The sequence below is a fragment of the Zingiber officinale genome, chromosome 1A (assembly GCF_018446385.1).
Source record: "Zingiber officinale cultivar Zhangliang chromosome 1A, Zo_v1.1, whole genome shotgun sequence".
Lineage (NCBI taxonomy): Eukaryota > Viridiplantae > Streptophyta > Magnoliopsida > Zingiberales > Zingiberaceae > Zingiber > Zingiber officinale.
Genome location: NC_055987.1, coordinates 127,361,803 through 127,374,865, shown reverse-complemented (window position 1 = coordinate 127,374,865; position 13,063 = coordinate 127,361,803). Strand labels below are relative to the sequence as shown.

General features: G+C 40.2%; 1 protein-coding gene across 2 annotated transcripts; it reads right to left on the bottom strand.

Annotated features, from left to right (window-relative positions):
- Positions 1-4,433: 4,433 nt before the first annotated feature.
- On the bottom strand, positions 4,434-7,906 carry LOC122031774 (serine carboxypeptidase II-3-like). Of its 2 annotated transcripts, none has more exons than XM_042590913.1 (8): positions 7,514-7,906; positions 7,338-7,445; positions 6,837-7,099; positions 6,464-6,697; positions 5,579-5,697; positions 5,394-5,486; positions 4,816-4,921; positions 4,434-4,667 (listed from the first exon to the last, which is right to left on the bottom strand). In XM_042590913.1, exons 1-8 carry the CDS (start codon positions 7,881-7,883, stop codon positions 4,521-4,523), a joined length of 1,440 nt encoding a protein of 479 aa, XP_042446847.1. In that variant the 5' UTR covers positions 7,884-7,906; the 3' UTR covers positions 4,434-4,520. The 2 variants fall into 2 exon arrangements, with proteins under 2 accessions (XP_042446847.1, XP_042446855.1); XM_042590921.1 differs by having other exon boundaries at positions 6,464-6,689; positions 7,514-7,763.
- Positions 7,907-13,063: the final 5,157 nt, after the last annotated feature.

Sequence of the window (13,063 nt, the reverse complement as noted above, 5' to 3'; positions counted from 1 at the left end):
AAAAGATCATAAATTTATTTATATAACAATTAATTTTTTTTCATGGACAAATATAAACCTTTAACTAATTTCTTTATACTGTAGAAGTTATCGTTATTATGTTATCAGTAGAGAGTAACTCTGATATCAATTGACAAATGTCTTCGTAGCACCGTTATGAGAAATGATATTATGCCTTTATGTTCAATAGTCTTACAGTAACTGATAGTTGAGAATAACTAGAAGAAATATCTTCTCAAACTAATTCTCTTTCACCAGCCTTTAGTATGTCATATAGTTTTTGAACTTCAGGTATTGGTATTTCATCTATATTCAAATGATCAACAACATTCATTACATCGTAAACTATTGATTGTATTGCATTATTATTAGATGATTATTCTCTCGATTAATAGGACTAGATGCAAAGGAATAGAAGGTTCAATTGGCCCAAACAAATAAGACTCTCCTTAACAGTACTAGTTGTAATAATTCGAAACAAAATCATTTCTACCTAGATGTACTTTCACCATATCTTCATCGTAGAAAGTTGTATTTTTATATTTGTAATGATTACACGAACAATGTAACTTGCCACCATTCACATAGTTTGGATGATGCTTATCAAAGTTCATAAGCTCTTCAAATCCATCAAAATATTCATCAATGATAAATTTATTTTTCAACCTGTTATACAATCAAATTTTATTCATATACATTGTAACTTAATATAAAATAAATTTACACCATTATTAAACGTATAAAACTAAGCATACATATAGTATATAGTTTAAATTTAAACTTAATTAAATCATTAAATAACTATCAATAAATAACCATTTAGGATATACCTAAATTAGGTGGTCAAGGAAGCTAAATTGTCTCCAAAAAAAAAAAAATGTCAAAGCCTACATAAACAACACCAAATTGAGAATGTCTACCCAAACAATGTTACGAAGTCAACAATCAAATATAAGTGTGCACAAATAACAATCATTTCCAGAGTTTCATATTCGTCTGACAATTACCAAGCTCTTGTCCGACCAAGCTTGTGGCTAGGGCTAGCTAAGGTTGTGACTGAGCTCGCGACTAGCCAAGCTTGTGGCCAGGGCAACTGAGGCCATGACCGAGCTCATGGTCGGCCAAGCTCGTGGCCAGCCAAGCTTGCGGTTGACCAAGTTGAGGCAAGCCAAGCTAAGGTCGCCAATGTTGAGGTCGTGAGCTTGGTCATAGTCAGCTAAGCTCGTGGCCAGCCAAGCTCACGGTCAACCAAGTTGAGGCAAGCCAAGTTGAGGTTGGCCAAGGTTGAGGCTGCGAGCTTGCTTACAGTTGCCCTAGTCAAGGTCATGCTTGACCTTGCGGCCAATTTGGTGTGTGTGTGTGGGGGGGGGGGGATGATTACGTTCTTACCAAAGAGAAGACAGCGTGACAGATAGGAGACCGCGTGGAAGAGAGGACGAGGTCAGTGTTTGGAGAGAGATGAGAAAAGGAAGAAATTGAGTTGGGAAATCCTAAATTTGATAAATTAGCGATCTAATTAAATATCTGTCACTGAAATAGTGACAGTTTTAATTTCCGCCGCTATATTAGCAACAAAATTAATTTCCTTCGTTAAATTAGTGATGGAATTAAATTTCCGTCGTTAAGCTAAGTACATTAAATATGATTTTTTTATTAATAACGAATAATATTGTTACGGAATTATAATTTCATAAATAGACAAGCAATTGAATATTAATTCTATCATGAATTAGCGATGAAATTATAATTTCATCTCTAATTAATGATCAAAATAATATTCGATCATCTCTAATTAATGATCAAAATAATATTCGATCAGGGTCGACTCAAGCCTATTTGAGGCCCTAGGCGAAAATTTTCTTTTAGGTATTTGACAATGTTTAAAAAAAAACCCTCGCCTTTTTTCATTTAGATTTGGATCGAAAATCGTGATTTAATTTTTTTTTAACAAATTAAATATTAATTTTTAAAAGTATTTTTTTATACAATTTAATTTTCTCACTTTTTAGATGTAAAATTATTAATTAAATTTTCATATTCAAGATAACCTAATTCAGAGAAATATAAATTTTACAATATTAAATAAAGTATTATTATTAGATATAATAATACACCTAAAGTAAATAATAAATTTACAATTCACTTAACTAAAAATAAATGCATTCAAAATTGTTTAAAAAATAAAGGATAGAAGTATGTTTAATTATTTAAATGTAAGACGAAGACAAAACCCTTAAAAAGGAACAAAATTGAGAAAATAAGAATAATAAAATAGGATAACAATACAAAAAAAAAAATCATGCTCCTGTGCTTAACTCATCATTATCAGCAATGCAAAAAAAATAAATAAATAAAAAATAATGTATAAAATGATAAAACTGAATGCAATATTTAGAAAATAAAGATCACAATGAGACTAAACCAGTCATTTATCAAGAACTAAATAGAAGTCTTTTTAAGCACTGAGCAAAAGAAAATATGAACCATATTTTTTATAACCTAAACCAGAATAATTATAAATGATAGAATGGAGAGACAAAGGGAAAATCGAATAATTTATGACTATAAGTATATCTAAATAAAAGTTAAACTTAATGTCTATCAAGGAAGTGAAATGCCAAAAGTATCTAACTCGTTATTGTTAAAAAATAATAAAATCTTCCATTTTGATCCGACAAAATATGGGTGAATGCATGAATCTTTGAATTTAATCAAGCAAGGAGCATCGTAATACCAACCGAATCAGCATGTTAGTATTAGGTGGAGACATGGAGTTTCTCTTCTTGAATCTCAATGAGCAAGAGAAGCATAGAGAGGGGGAGTTGGAAAAGGAGAAGAGAGGGGAACTTAAAAAAATTAGCATTTTTATTTTGCATTGTATGGATAAGATAAAAAATTTTTAATTCATGTTCTTATTAATTAAAGAGAAAGCATCACCAACAAATGAGAAATGTAATGAGAGTATGCTATGATTGAGAGATATTAAAGAGGAATAGATTAAGTTTTATAAAATAACATTCATAATTAAAATAAATTTAATTTGTTAAAAAAAAAAGAGTCTCTTACTCTATTTATTAGAAACATAATGAGATTTTTGTGAAATTTGAAGCTTTGATAGATTGAGATTATGTAAATATTTAATCATGTGGATATTATTCTTTTCCATTCTCTTAAAAAAATATACATAAAAATATATTTAATATATTAAAATAATGATTCCAAGTTTTAGAGAATGAGATTGCACAATATTTTATTATGTAGACCCTATTTTTTCATTCTCTTTAAAAAATATATTTAATATATTAAAAATAATGGATCCCAATAAAAATTGGGGCCCTAGGCATAGGCCATAATGGCCTATGCCTAAAGCCGGCCATGTATTCGATCATTATTTTAGCGATGGAGACGAAATTATAATTCTGTCGCTAATTTATTGGTTAATTATGATTTTTACTGATAGTGAATCCATTAGTACATTTCGATAATATAGAGGGAATTTGGATTATCTTTTCCAGAAATCCCTTAACCATCATCTGCATCTCCTTTGCTTCTTCACACATCGATTCAAACTAATAGATCAGAATTAGACAAGAACAAAGTCAAGAGATGCATAGGACTCACGGATCGATGGCAGCAGCACGAACCGCAGGCCATGACGGAAAACCAGGAAAACAAGTGTTGACTCAGCAGTGAAGCTGTATTTATAGGACAGCGTAGGGTTTAACTTTGATAAATTAATGTGTATATTTGCAAAAAGATCCTTGTTGTCATTTGCTGATAAACTATTCTCCGTTCGATTTCCTTTTAAATAGTCACTTCCGATGATAAATGATTTTTCAAATTGTGATTTTTATTTTGATTAAAAATATATATTAATTTTTAAAATAAAATTAAGATGTATCGTTTGTTAGACAAATGTACCAAATTAAGATAACAGTGACTTAATATTTTGAGAATGTGTTCCATGCATGGTGAAATGTTCACCGAATACTTCACGATACCCTTGTTTGCCGTTCCTGATTAGCCCTCAACTGTGGAGCAGGATCCTTTGATCCGCTTTTAGTGAACCAGATTCTGATCCACTGCAGTGATTGAAAGGATTCAATGATCCCACTTACTAAATAAATAGAGACAATTAAATTCCTCCAATCACTGGACAGAGATCCTCTGATCCAAGATCTCTGTACCAATCTTAGTCCTCTGCTTATTCATTGATTGGGTGAATTGAATTTCACCTGTTAAATAGATGATGTCCAATCAATCTAATCAGAATCTCTTCTAATCCAGAAAATTTTGGACCAGAGAATCTGACCTTCTAATCACTGCCCCAAGTCAAGGGATGGACCAGGACAGACAGGACCAGAGGATCCATCTATCAACCGTGTGCTCATCAACTAAGAACTTGCCTCCTTTGTGTTGCTAGATGAAAGATCAAAGCTTCAAATTTCCATCATCATCTTATTTCATCACACCCATAGAGCAATTTTCTTGTGATTTTTAAACGATAGTCATGTTTTTTTTCAAGAGGCAGGGAGAGGCACTCCTTGAAGAAAACTTTTGATCATTAACAAAGCTCGAGCTGGTTGATAACTTGGAACTTCATGTCCGGCACCTCTCACAGTGGCAAATGTCAAGTTGTGTTCATACACCAAGGTATATCCCCCAACCTACATATTCACAAAAAACATCCTCACAACTAATATCATCGTCATTATCAAATCATTCAATATTATGTTCTTATTAGGGCATAAATTTTATAAATACCAAAATATCTAAGTTAATTAACTAAAAAATATACAATATTAAGTTATCGACCTCATTGTTAAGCATCCAAGCTCTCCACGGAGACTTCACAGCAAGTCCAAGCTCGTTCAGGGAGTATCTTGTGGAAGTAACAGGAACATTTCCATCAACGTCGCCACTGCATAGTTGCATCCATGCATATGAAAAAGTAAGCCCAACCTAAGCTAATTATGGGACACAACTCAGAGCGAAAACCCTTCACTTGTGATGTGATGAACCATATTTTTTATTATGCAGAACTCTTAAAGTAGGATATCATACTTGTACACTTGATATAAGAAATACAAAACTAATAATAATATACAATGTATAAATTGAAGTGATTGTCTATACTAAACTAGTGCACCTATTTCTATCAATAAAATTGATGCATCTATACTTATACAAGTCGTACAAATTAGTGCACCAATTAAACTAGTGTGCCTTCAAGTATATAAAACTGATACTGTGAAATTCTATAGACTGAAGTAAGATGAAGAAACCCTTCACTGAGTCATGGTGAAGGAGGATTTCATCTAAATTTTGTCCTTTCAGCTCATCTAATGGGTTGATACATTTAATGAATTTAATGATAAGACTATTTTTTTTACCTGTACTTCAAAATTCTTAACTTGTTAGATAGCAATTCTTTGATGATTGGCAACATTGTGAAAGGCGAATCTGACCAATTAGGTATCACTTCGCTGCATCCAGACACAATGTTGATAGCTGAGCGAAATTTTCATTATTTGTTTAAAGAAAGGAAATTTCTTAGGTGCATATGAAATGTATATACCTGCAAGCAGACCATGTGTAGTTGAGTTTTGTCACATTGGCATGTAGAGCTTTTTGCACCTCTGGACTGTTAAGGTATGCCTCCACATAATTGGGAGTACAAGGATTGAAATTCTCGATCTGCATCAGAATTTAACTGCAACATTTCAGTAATATATGTAATCAGCCAAAGTTTGTATTTTGAAAACCTGAAATCGAGCAGGTTAGGTCTCCGATTGACTGGCTATAAACCCTATCTCATTTTATCGCAAATGATACGATTTGAGTGAAAAATTGGTGATGGTAGCGACTAAGTTTCCAATGAGTTCCAAAAGGAGTCAAGGCAAACAAGACTAGTGTGCAAGCCTAAGCTCCTGCACCTGGTTTTCACCACAATATCTAGGGGAATTTCTAATCTCAGTTGCATCTAGAATGGTCGAAATCAATCCTGCTCGATTAATCATGCAATTAACTATATTCCAGGCGACATAAAGTTTTTGAAAATATAGAATGCTAGAACCTAAATTTTGAAAGAATTTGATACAAGAGACATGCAGATCTCTTCTATGTGTTTTTGTGTGTCTGTGTGTGGATTTAATATCGCAATCTTGTGGCATGTATAGGCCTCTCTTCACATAAGTTTTTGCATGCGAGAGTTGTAGAAAGTTAAGTTGCTATTCAATTTCTCATTGTGGTCAAGGGGGGATGTAATTCAACAATAGTCTCAATTTAACATGGTAGAAGATGTTAGTTTGGCCTTGGGTTTGATTACCCCTAAATTCAATATAATTTTTTCCTATTTTAATTTGCAATGAATTCAAATTCTTGTGTTAACTTTGTTGGATCGATCGATCTAATTTGGCTTCGAAAATACCAGAAAATTGAGTAAAAAATTAGGGAGGCAAACCGAAGGAGGCTTTGGAGTCGGCGTCACGCCCGAAGAGAAGCACAGCGGTGCGTATATGTTGTAGAGATCCAGATCGTCGAGGACGCCGCTCACCTCGCCGACCGCCCGTTGGCATTCCAGCGGCTGCTGGAAGGCCTCCGGCGAGAAATTGCAGAACTTGTGGATCGCATGGATAGTTTCGTCGGCGATCAATGCGTGCGTCCAGAAGTAGTCAAACAGGCCCTTGCTGTCCGTCTCGTAGTTAATCGCCCCATTCCCAATGTAATTGCCAAACCAGTTAGCAATCAGAATGAGATCTTTCGACCCTTTCCAACCTAATTTACAATCAAAATGAGATCTTTCGATCCGTTTAGGGATTTAGGGATTCATGTACCGCGATGCCTTTGAGGTTGATGTTGGAATCGTTGTGATGGAGGATGGCGAGGGCAAGCTGGGGGACGTAGTGGCCTGCGTAGCTCTCGCCGGTGATGAAGAACTCCCTCCCCTTGTACTCCGGGAACCGCTCGAACCAGTTGAGGAGGAAGGCCAGCGAGTCGATCGCCGTCCGCTGGTCGCCGCTCTTGGCGTAGTCCGACGTGGCATTGGAGTAGGAGAAGCCGACGCCTGCGGGGCTCTCCAGGAACAAAACGTTCGCCACTGCAACACACAACGCACGTCACTTGCTCACGCCCCAGTGCCCTGACGATTCCGAAACATCTATGCACGAAATTATAGGAAATTATAGAGCAATTTTTTCTTCACCCTCTACAAAGTCTATATATATTTTTTTCTTGAAATACCTTTAATAATACAATAAACACCCTTTAAGATCTTCATATTTGAGAGTTAAGAACAATTCAATAATTTTTACAACTACGAGGTGCAAAGAGAATACCTGTGTTCCAAGCATAAGGATTTCTGTACAGAGTCTTTCCGTCGGACATGACTCGAAATGGCCCGAGCTCCTCCATCGCCCCGTAGCCCAACGACGAACACCCAGGCCCTACGTCATACCGCATCATATCACAACAATCCCTGTTCAATTGGAAAACGAGTCGATCGATTTATTACCTCCGTTGAGCCAAAGTACAAGAGGCTTGGACATGCTATTCTCGTCAGCCTCAACAAAGTAGTAAAAGAGAGCCCGACCGGTTGCTCTGTGGACCGTGACATAGCCTGCATACTGATTGAAATTCATCCTATTTGGCTGGCCGGGTAGCCGAATGACCTTGTCTCCATCTTTCAGGCCATAATTGTCGTAGACTATCGACTTCAAATCGGATTTCGAAACATGACTACTTGCTAATGAAGAAGGATACTTCCTTTCTCGGTTGCTTAAGTAGAACTTGTTCACGGCATCTCTCTGCCTTACTGTGTAACAAGTTATGCAGTGTAAGAGACAGAGGAAGAGGAAGAAGGAATAGATGAAACTTTCCTTCATTGTTTGGTTGGGAATGAGACATATGAATCGAGTGGAACCATTATTAATAGGAGGAATAAGTGGATAATTTGAGTAATTAATTGATTTTTTGATGGTCCGGAAACGACCTATTTAGTTTGTTTAGGAATGAAGAGGCTAAGGAAATCTGTTGAGGTTTTTTCTTGGCATGTGGAATAAGTGGGTGAGTTTACTTAGTTAAAAATAGGATAAAAGTATTTAAAAAAATTAGTTACTTTCCTCTAGTATCGATCTCATAGATATGAAAGGAGATAAATACAAATAGATATTATCTTAAGTCATCAATTCCTGAAAATCATCTCCTGAATATTACATCAAAAATATCATGTGTTCATCGTCTATGTTATACCTTAAAACAGGATAAAAAGTATGACCCTTTGTCACTTACTCACGCCCCGTCTTTGGTCATGACCCATCAATCTAGATTTTGTTTTGTGCTATTAATATTCTACAAAAGTTCCCATTCAATCCATTTTGATGTTATTTCAGTGCTCAATTATTATCCTTCCTTTTCAAGGTAACACACACACACACACACAAAATGATTGATTTTTTAAATAATTTTTCCATTAGTTTTCCTAACCATTTTTTTTTGACAAATATAAAATGGCCTAATTCATATTATATGGACAAAATGCATTTTAATTTGAAATGAGAATAGTGCCATAAGGGGCTATCCTTATTTTAAACCGCCCGGAATGAACCTAACACTCAAAGCGCCATGAACATGAAGCTAATTGGCTTTTTTTGCTTTCTTACCCACTTCAATCATCTAAAATGTATAGAGAGACAGACAAAATGTATTTGTATTTTTTATATAACTATTTAGGTTTTATTAATACTGTCTATCCCCCGAGGATCACTGTATTAGTCATGTTACAAGCATGATTCCTTTAACTATAGTCCCTTATGATATTACTCTCGTTTATAATTAAAATGAATTAGATCATTTTATGCTTGTCAAAAAAAAAAAAAAAAAGGTTAAGAAAATATAAAAAATCTCTACTGTTTTTAAGATAGTTTTTCAATCATTTTGTTTTCTTGTGTTAATGTTCCTTGCACGAGCCAAACTGAAAAGGAAGTGTAATAAAATCGAGAGAACAATTAATTGCAGAAAACAAAATTATCATGGATTCATGGTGGTGCTACAATTGTATTATTTTATCATATAGTAGCAATGTACCTATCTCGAGGACCACTATATGGGTCATATTCCTTTATTTTGTATAAGATGATAAAACATTGTCATCATACTTTGCAAGTGACTTTGCATTTGTATATAATGATAGTAAACTATTTTAACTCATGTTTATAAAATGAGGTATTCTTAATTACTCTGTGATAGCTATCAAGTGGGGTCGTATTGTTCTCCAACACCAGAACAGAAAAGCTTACAATTTGCAATGCAGTTTTTCTAAAGCAATCACAAAGATTTGATGGGAAAAAAATTACAATCCTGATGTTGGTGATCATAATTTGTTAACTATCATGCATAGTGATCCTGCAAGAAGAACGGGGGACCCTCTTTGAGGGAAGTCAATGACACATAGAGGTCAAAAGTCCAAGGACAAGATGAGGTTCGGCCGGTCGGGTAAGGGTCGGATCAACCGACCGGACCGGTCAGAACAGAATCAAAGATAACTCGGCGGGGAGTGGGGTTTCCGACGCTCATGGGGAACAAGATCGCCGGACCGAGCGGATGACCCGCTCGGCCGAGGCACAAGGCAGCCATGCCGTGAACAGTCTTAGCCGAGCACATGAACGGGAATCTCCCGAGCGGATCCGTACATATGTCCGGTCGGACGCGAGGGGACTGCCGAGTGGCCGGACGCTCGACGCGGGAACAGAAGGGACAAAAGGACAAGGGAAACATCGGGAAACATCTTCTGACAACAAGCATGTCCAGCGACCAAGTCATATACTAAATCATACGACAGAAAGTTCTGCCGTCCCATCAAAGAGGTGCTCGGACTATAGCGGTATGGTGTCAAGCAAGCTCCTCTGACAAGCCCATACTGAGGTATGGTAAGAGGACACGTATTCGCCTCGGTATGTGTGCATCAGCCTCCTCATAGCTCTATATAAGGGTCCTCATACTTCGCGGGAGGTACGCAATCTTGGATCTTCGAAGCCACTTCCTTAGTTTCCTCTTGCCTGACTTGAGCGTCGGAGGGTCGTCACCGGGAACCCCTCCCGACCCGACTTCTTTGCAGGTTCACCGGAGCTCCATACGGCCGGTCAGAGAGCCACGTCATCGATTCAGATAGAGCCACGTGCCCAGCGTCCATCGTTTCAACGTTCGGACAGGATCAATTTGGCGCCGTCTGTGGGAACGCACCTGCATCCGAGCAGAAGAGATGGACAAAGCTGGACGACAGCACGCCATGATGCTCTCCCAGGAGGAGCTCGGCGCTCTAATCGAGGTAAGAGCAGCGAAGCTCGTGGAACAACAGAAACAGAAGGCACAAGCCGAGCGGATGGAGCAGCAAGCGACGTCTACGACGGGAGGCCGAGCGGAAGCACCGCCTGGCACGGTTCCATTTCATCGAGCCCTATTCCGTACGCCTCCCGAAGTTGCAACAATTCACCGTGATCGAGGATCTTCATCCGATGAGGCGCCCATGCGAGACAACAGAAAAGGCAAGGCCCCCCGAACGGACGCCTCCCCCGAGCGGATCAACCGACAATTTTCAGAGGCCATCCTGCAGGACCCCCTACCAAAGCATTATGTTCCACCGACGATCGGGGAATACAATGGAACCACTGGCCCGGACGACCATCTGGGTAAGTTCGACAACACAGCTACCCTACACCAATACACACATGGAGTAAAGTGCCGGGTGTTCCTTACCACCCTCTCGGGATCGGCGCAACGGTGGTTTCGGAGGTTGCCGGACGGATCCATCACAAGTTTCAAAGACTTCCGCACGGCTTTCCTCCACCACTTTGCAAGCAGTCGGCGCTACCAGAAGACCAGTGTCAGCCTATTCGCCATTAAGCAAGAGCCCAGGGAGCCGCTCAGAGCTTACATCCAACAGTTCAACTGAGTGGCCATGGATATTCCAACGGCCACCTCAGAAACGATGATGAATGCGTTCACGCAAGACCTCGTGGACGGTGACTTCTTCCGTTCACTCATTCAGAAGCCGCCCCGAGACTACGATCATATGTTACACCGGGCCAATGAATACATCAATATAGTGGAAGCCCAGGCGGCCCGAAGGAAGGAAGCTCCAACCGAGCGGCCACCCCCCGCCGAGCGGAAGCCGCACAATGCTCACCAGCCGCCCAGAGGACCGCGAGCTGAAGCAGCCCGCCCTCAGCAACATGTAAGATCCCACGTCATTCAAGAGGTATCTGCCGAGCGTCCCAAACCTAAAAAGAAGGTATGGACCCCAATGTTTTGCTCGTTCCACCGGACCGACACGCATAATACAAGAGATTGCCGAAGCCTTCCCCTGATCGCGCACCCCGTGCCCCTGAGTGGCCACCGTCGATCGCCATCATCCGACAGGCGACAGCGACATCGTGAAGTCGATCGACGATAGTCTCCCGAGCGGTATCGTCCTCAGAGGCACGAGGACAATCCCCGGGTATCTAAGGAGCGGCCTAGGCCGTCCGCCCGGGAGGAAGAAAATAGAAGCAACACGTCCCGCAGCGAAATCAACATCATCGCTGGCGGACCGACCGGAGGTGACTCCAACCGAGCAAGGAAGGCAAGTGTTAGGCAGCTCCAGATCCATGCGGTCGGCTGTAGTCAAGAACGGGCGATCGGGCTCGAAATCAGCTTCGGCCCCAGGGACTTGGAGGGAGTCGAAATGCCACATGACGACACCCTCCTCATCAAAGCGATAATAGCTAACTATACTATTCATCGCGTTTTCGTCGATACAGGCAGCTTGGTCAACATCATCTTCAAGAAGGCTTTCGATCAACTGCAAATTGATCGAGCCGAGCTGCTACCCATGACAACCCCCCTCTACGGGTTTACAGGCAATGAAGTTCTGCCGGTCGGACAGGTCCGACTGGCTATTTCGTTGGGAGAAGAGTCGCTCAGAAGGACGCGGACAGCAAACTTCGTCGTGGTTGACTCTCCCTCCGCATACAACGTTATCTTGGGGCGACCGGCGCTCAGTGAGTTCTGAGCGGCTGTCTCCACCTTCTACCAAAAAATCAAGTTCCCGGTCGAAGATAAAGTTGGAGAAGTACGGGGAGACCAACTGGCGGCTCGGCGATGCTACGTCGAGATGGTCCGAGCCGAAGCTAATTCCGCTCGGAAGACGCCGCGGATCGAGGTAAACGCCATAACCGAAAAACCACCTTCTTTGGTCTATGAAGAAAAAGAGGAGGTGCAGATCCACCCGACCCAATCGGAGGCCACCACATTCATCGCGACCGATCTGGAGACAAGCCAGAAAGAAGAGGTAATCAAATGTCTTCAGAAAAATTGTGACGTTTTCGTTTGGTCGACGCATGAACTGCCGAGAATTTCGCCAAGAATAGCACAGCATGAGCTTCACGTCCGACCGGACGCTCGGCCGGTGAAGCAAAGTAAGAGGGACTTCAGCGCCGAACAGAACGCCATCATCCGATCGGAGGTCGAGAAGCTCCTGGAGGCCGGCCACATACGTGAAGTGCAGTTTCCGAGCTGGTTGGCGAACGTGGTGCTAGTCTCCAAGCCGGGCAACAAGTGGAGGGTTTGTATTGATTTCCGAGATCTCAACAAAGCATGCCCAAAAGATTTCTATCCTCTGCCTCGGATCGATCAACTGGTGGACTCCACAGCCGGATGCGAGCTAATATGCATGCTAGACGCCTATCAGGGCTATCATCAGGTGCCGCTCGCCCGAGAAGATCAAGAAAAGGTTAGCTTCGTCACAGCCGACGACACTTACTGTTACAATGTAATGTCGTTCGGATTGAAGAACACAGGAGCAACTTACCAGCGCTTGATGAATAAAGTATTCAAGGAGCAGATCGAACGTAACTTAGAAGTATACGTGGATAATATTCTCATCAAGTCCATCCGAGCGGCCGATCTTTTTACGGACATGGAGGAGACCTTCCGAACGCTGAGTAAGTATGGAGTCAAGCTCAACCCTCAGAAATGTCTGTTCGGAGCGAAAGGAGGGCATTTTTTGGGTTATATAGTGACCGAGCGG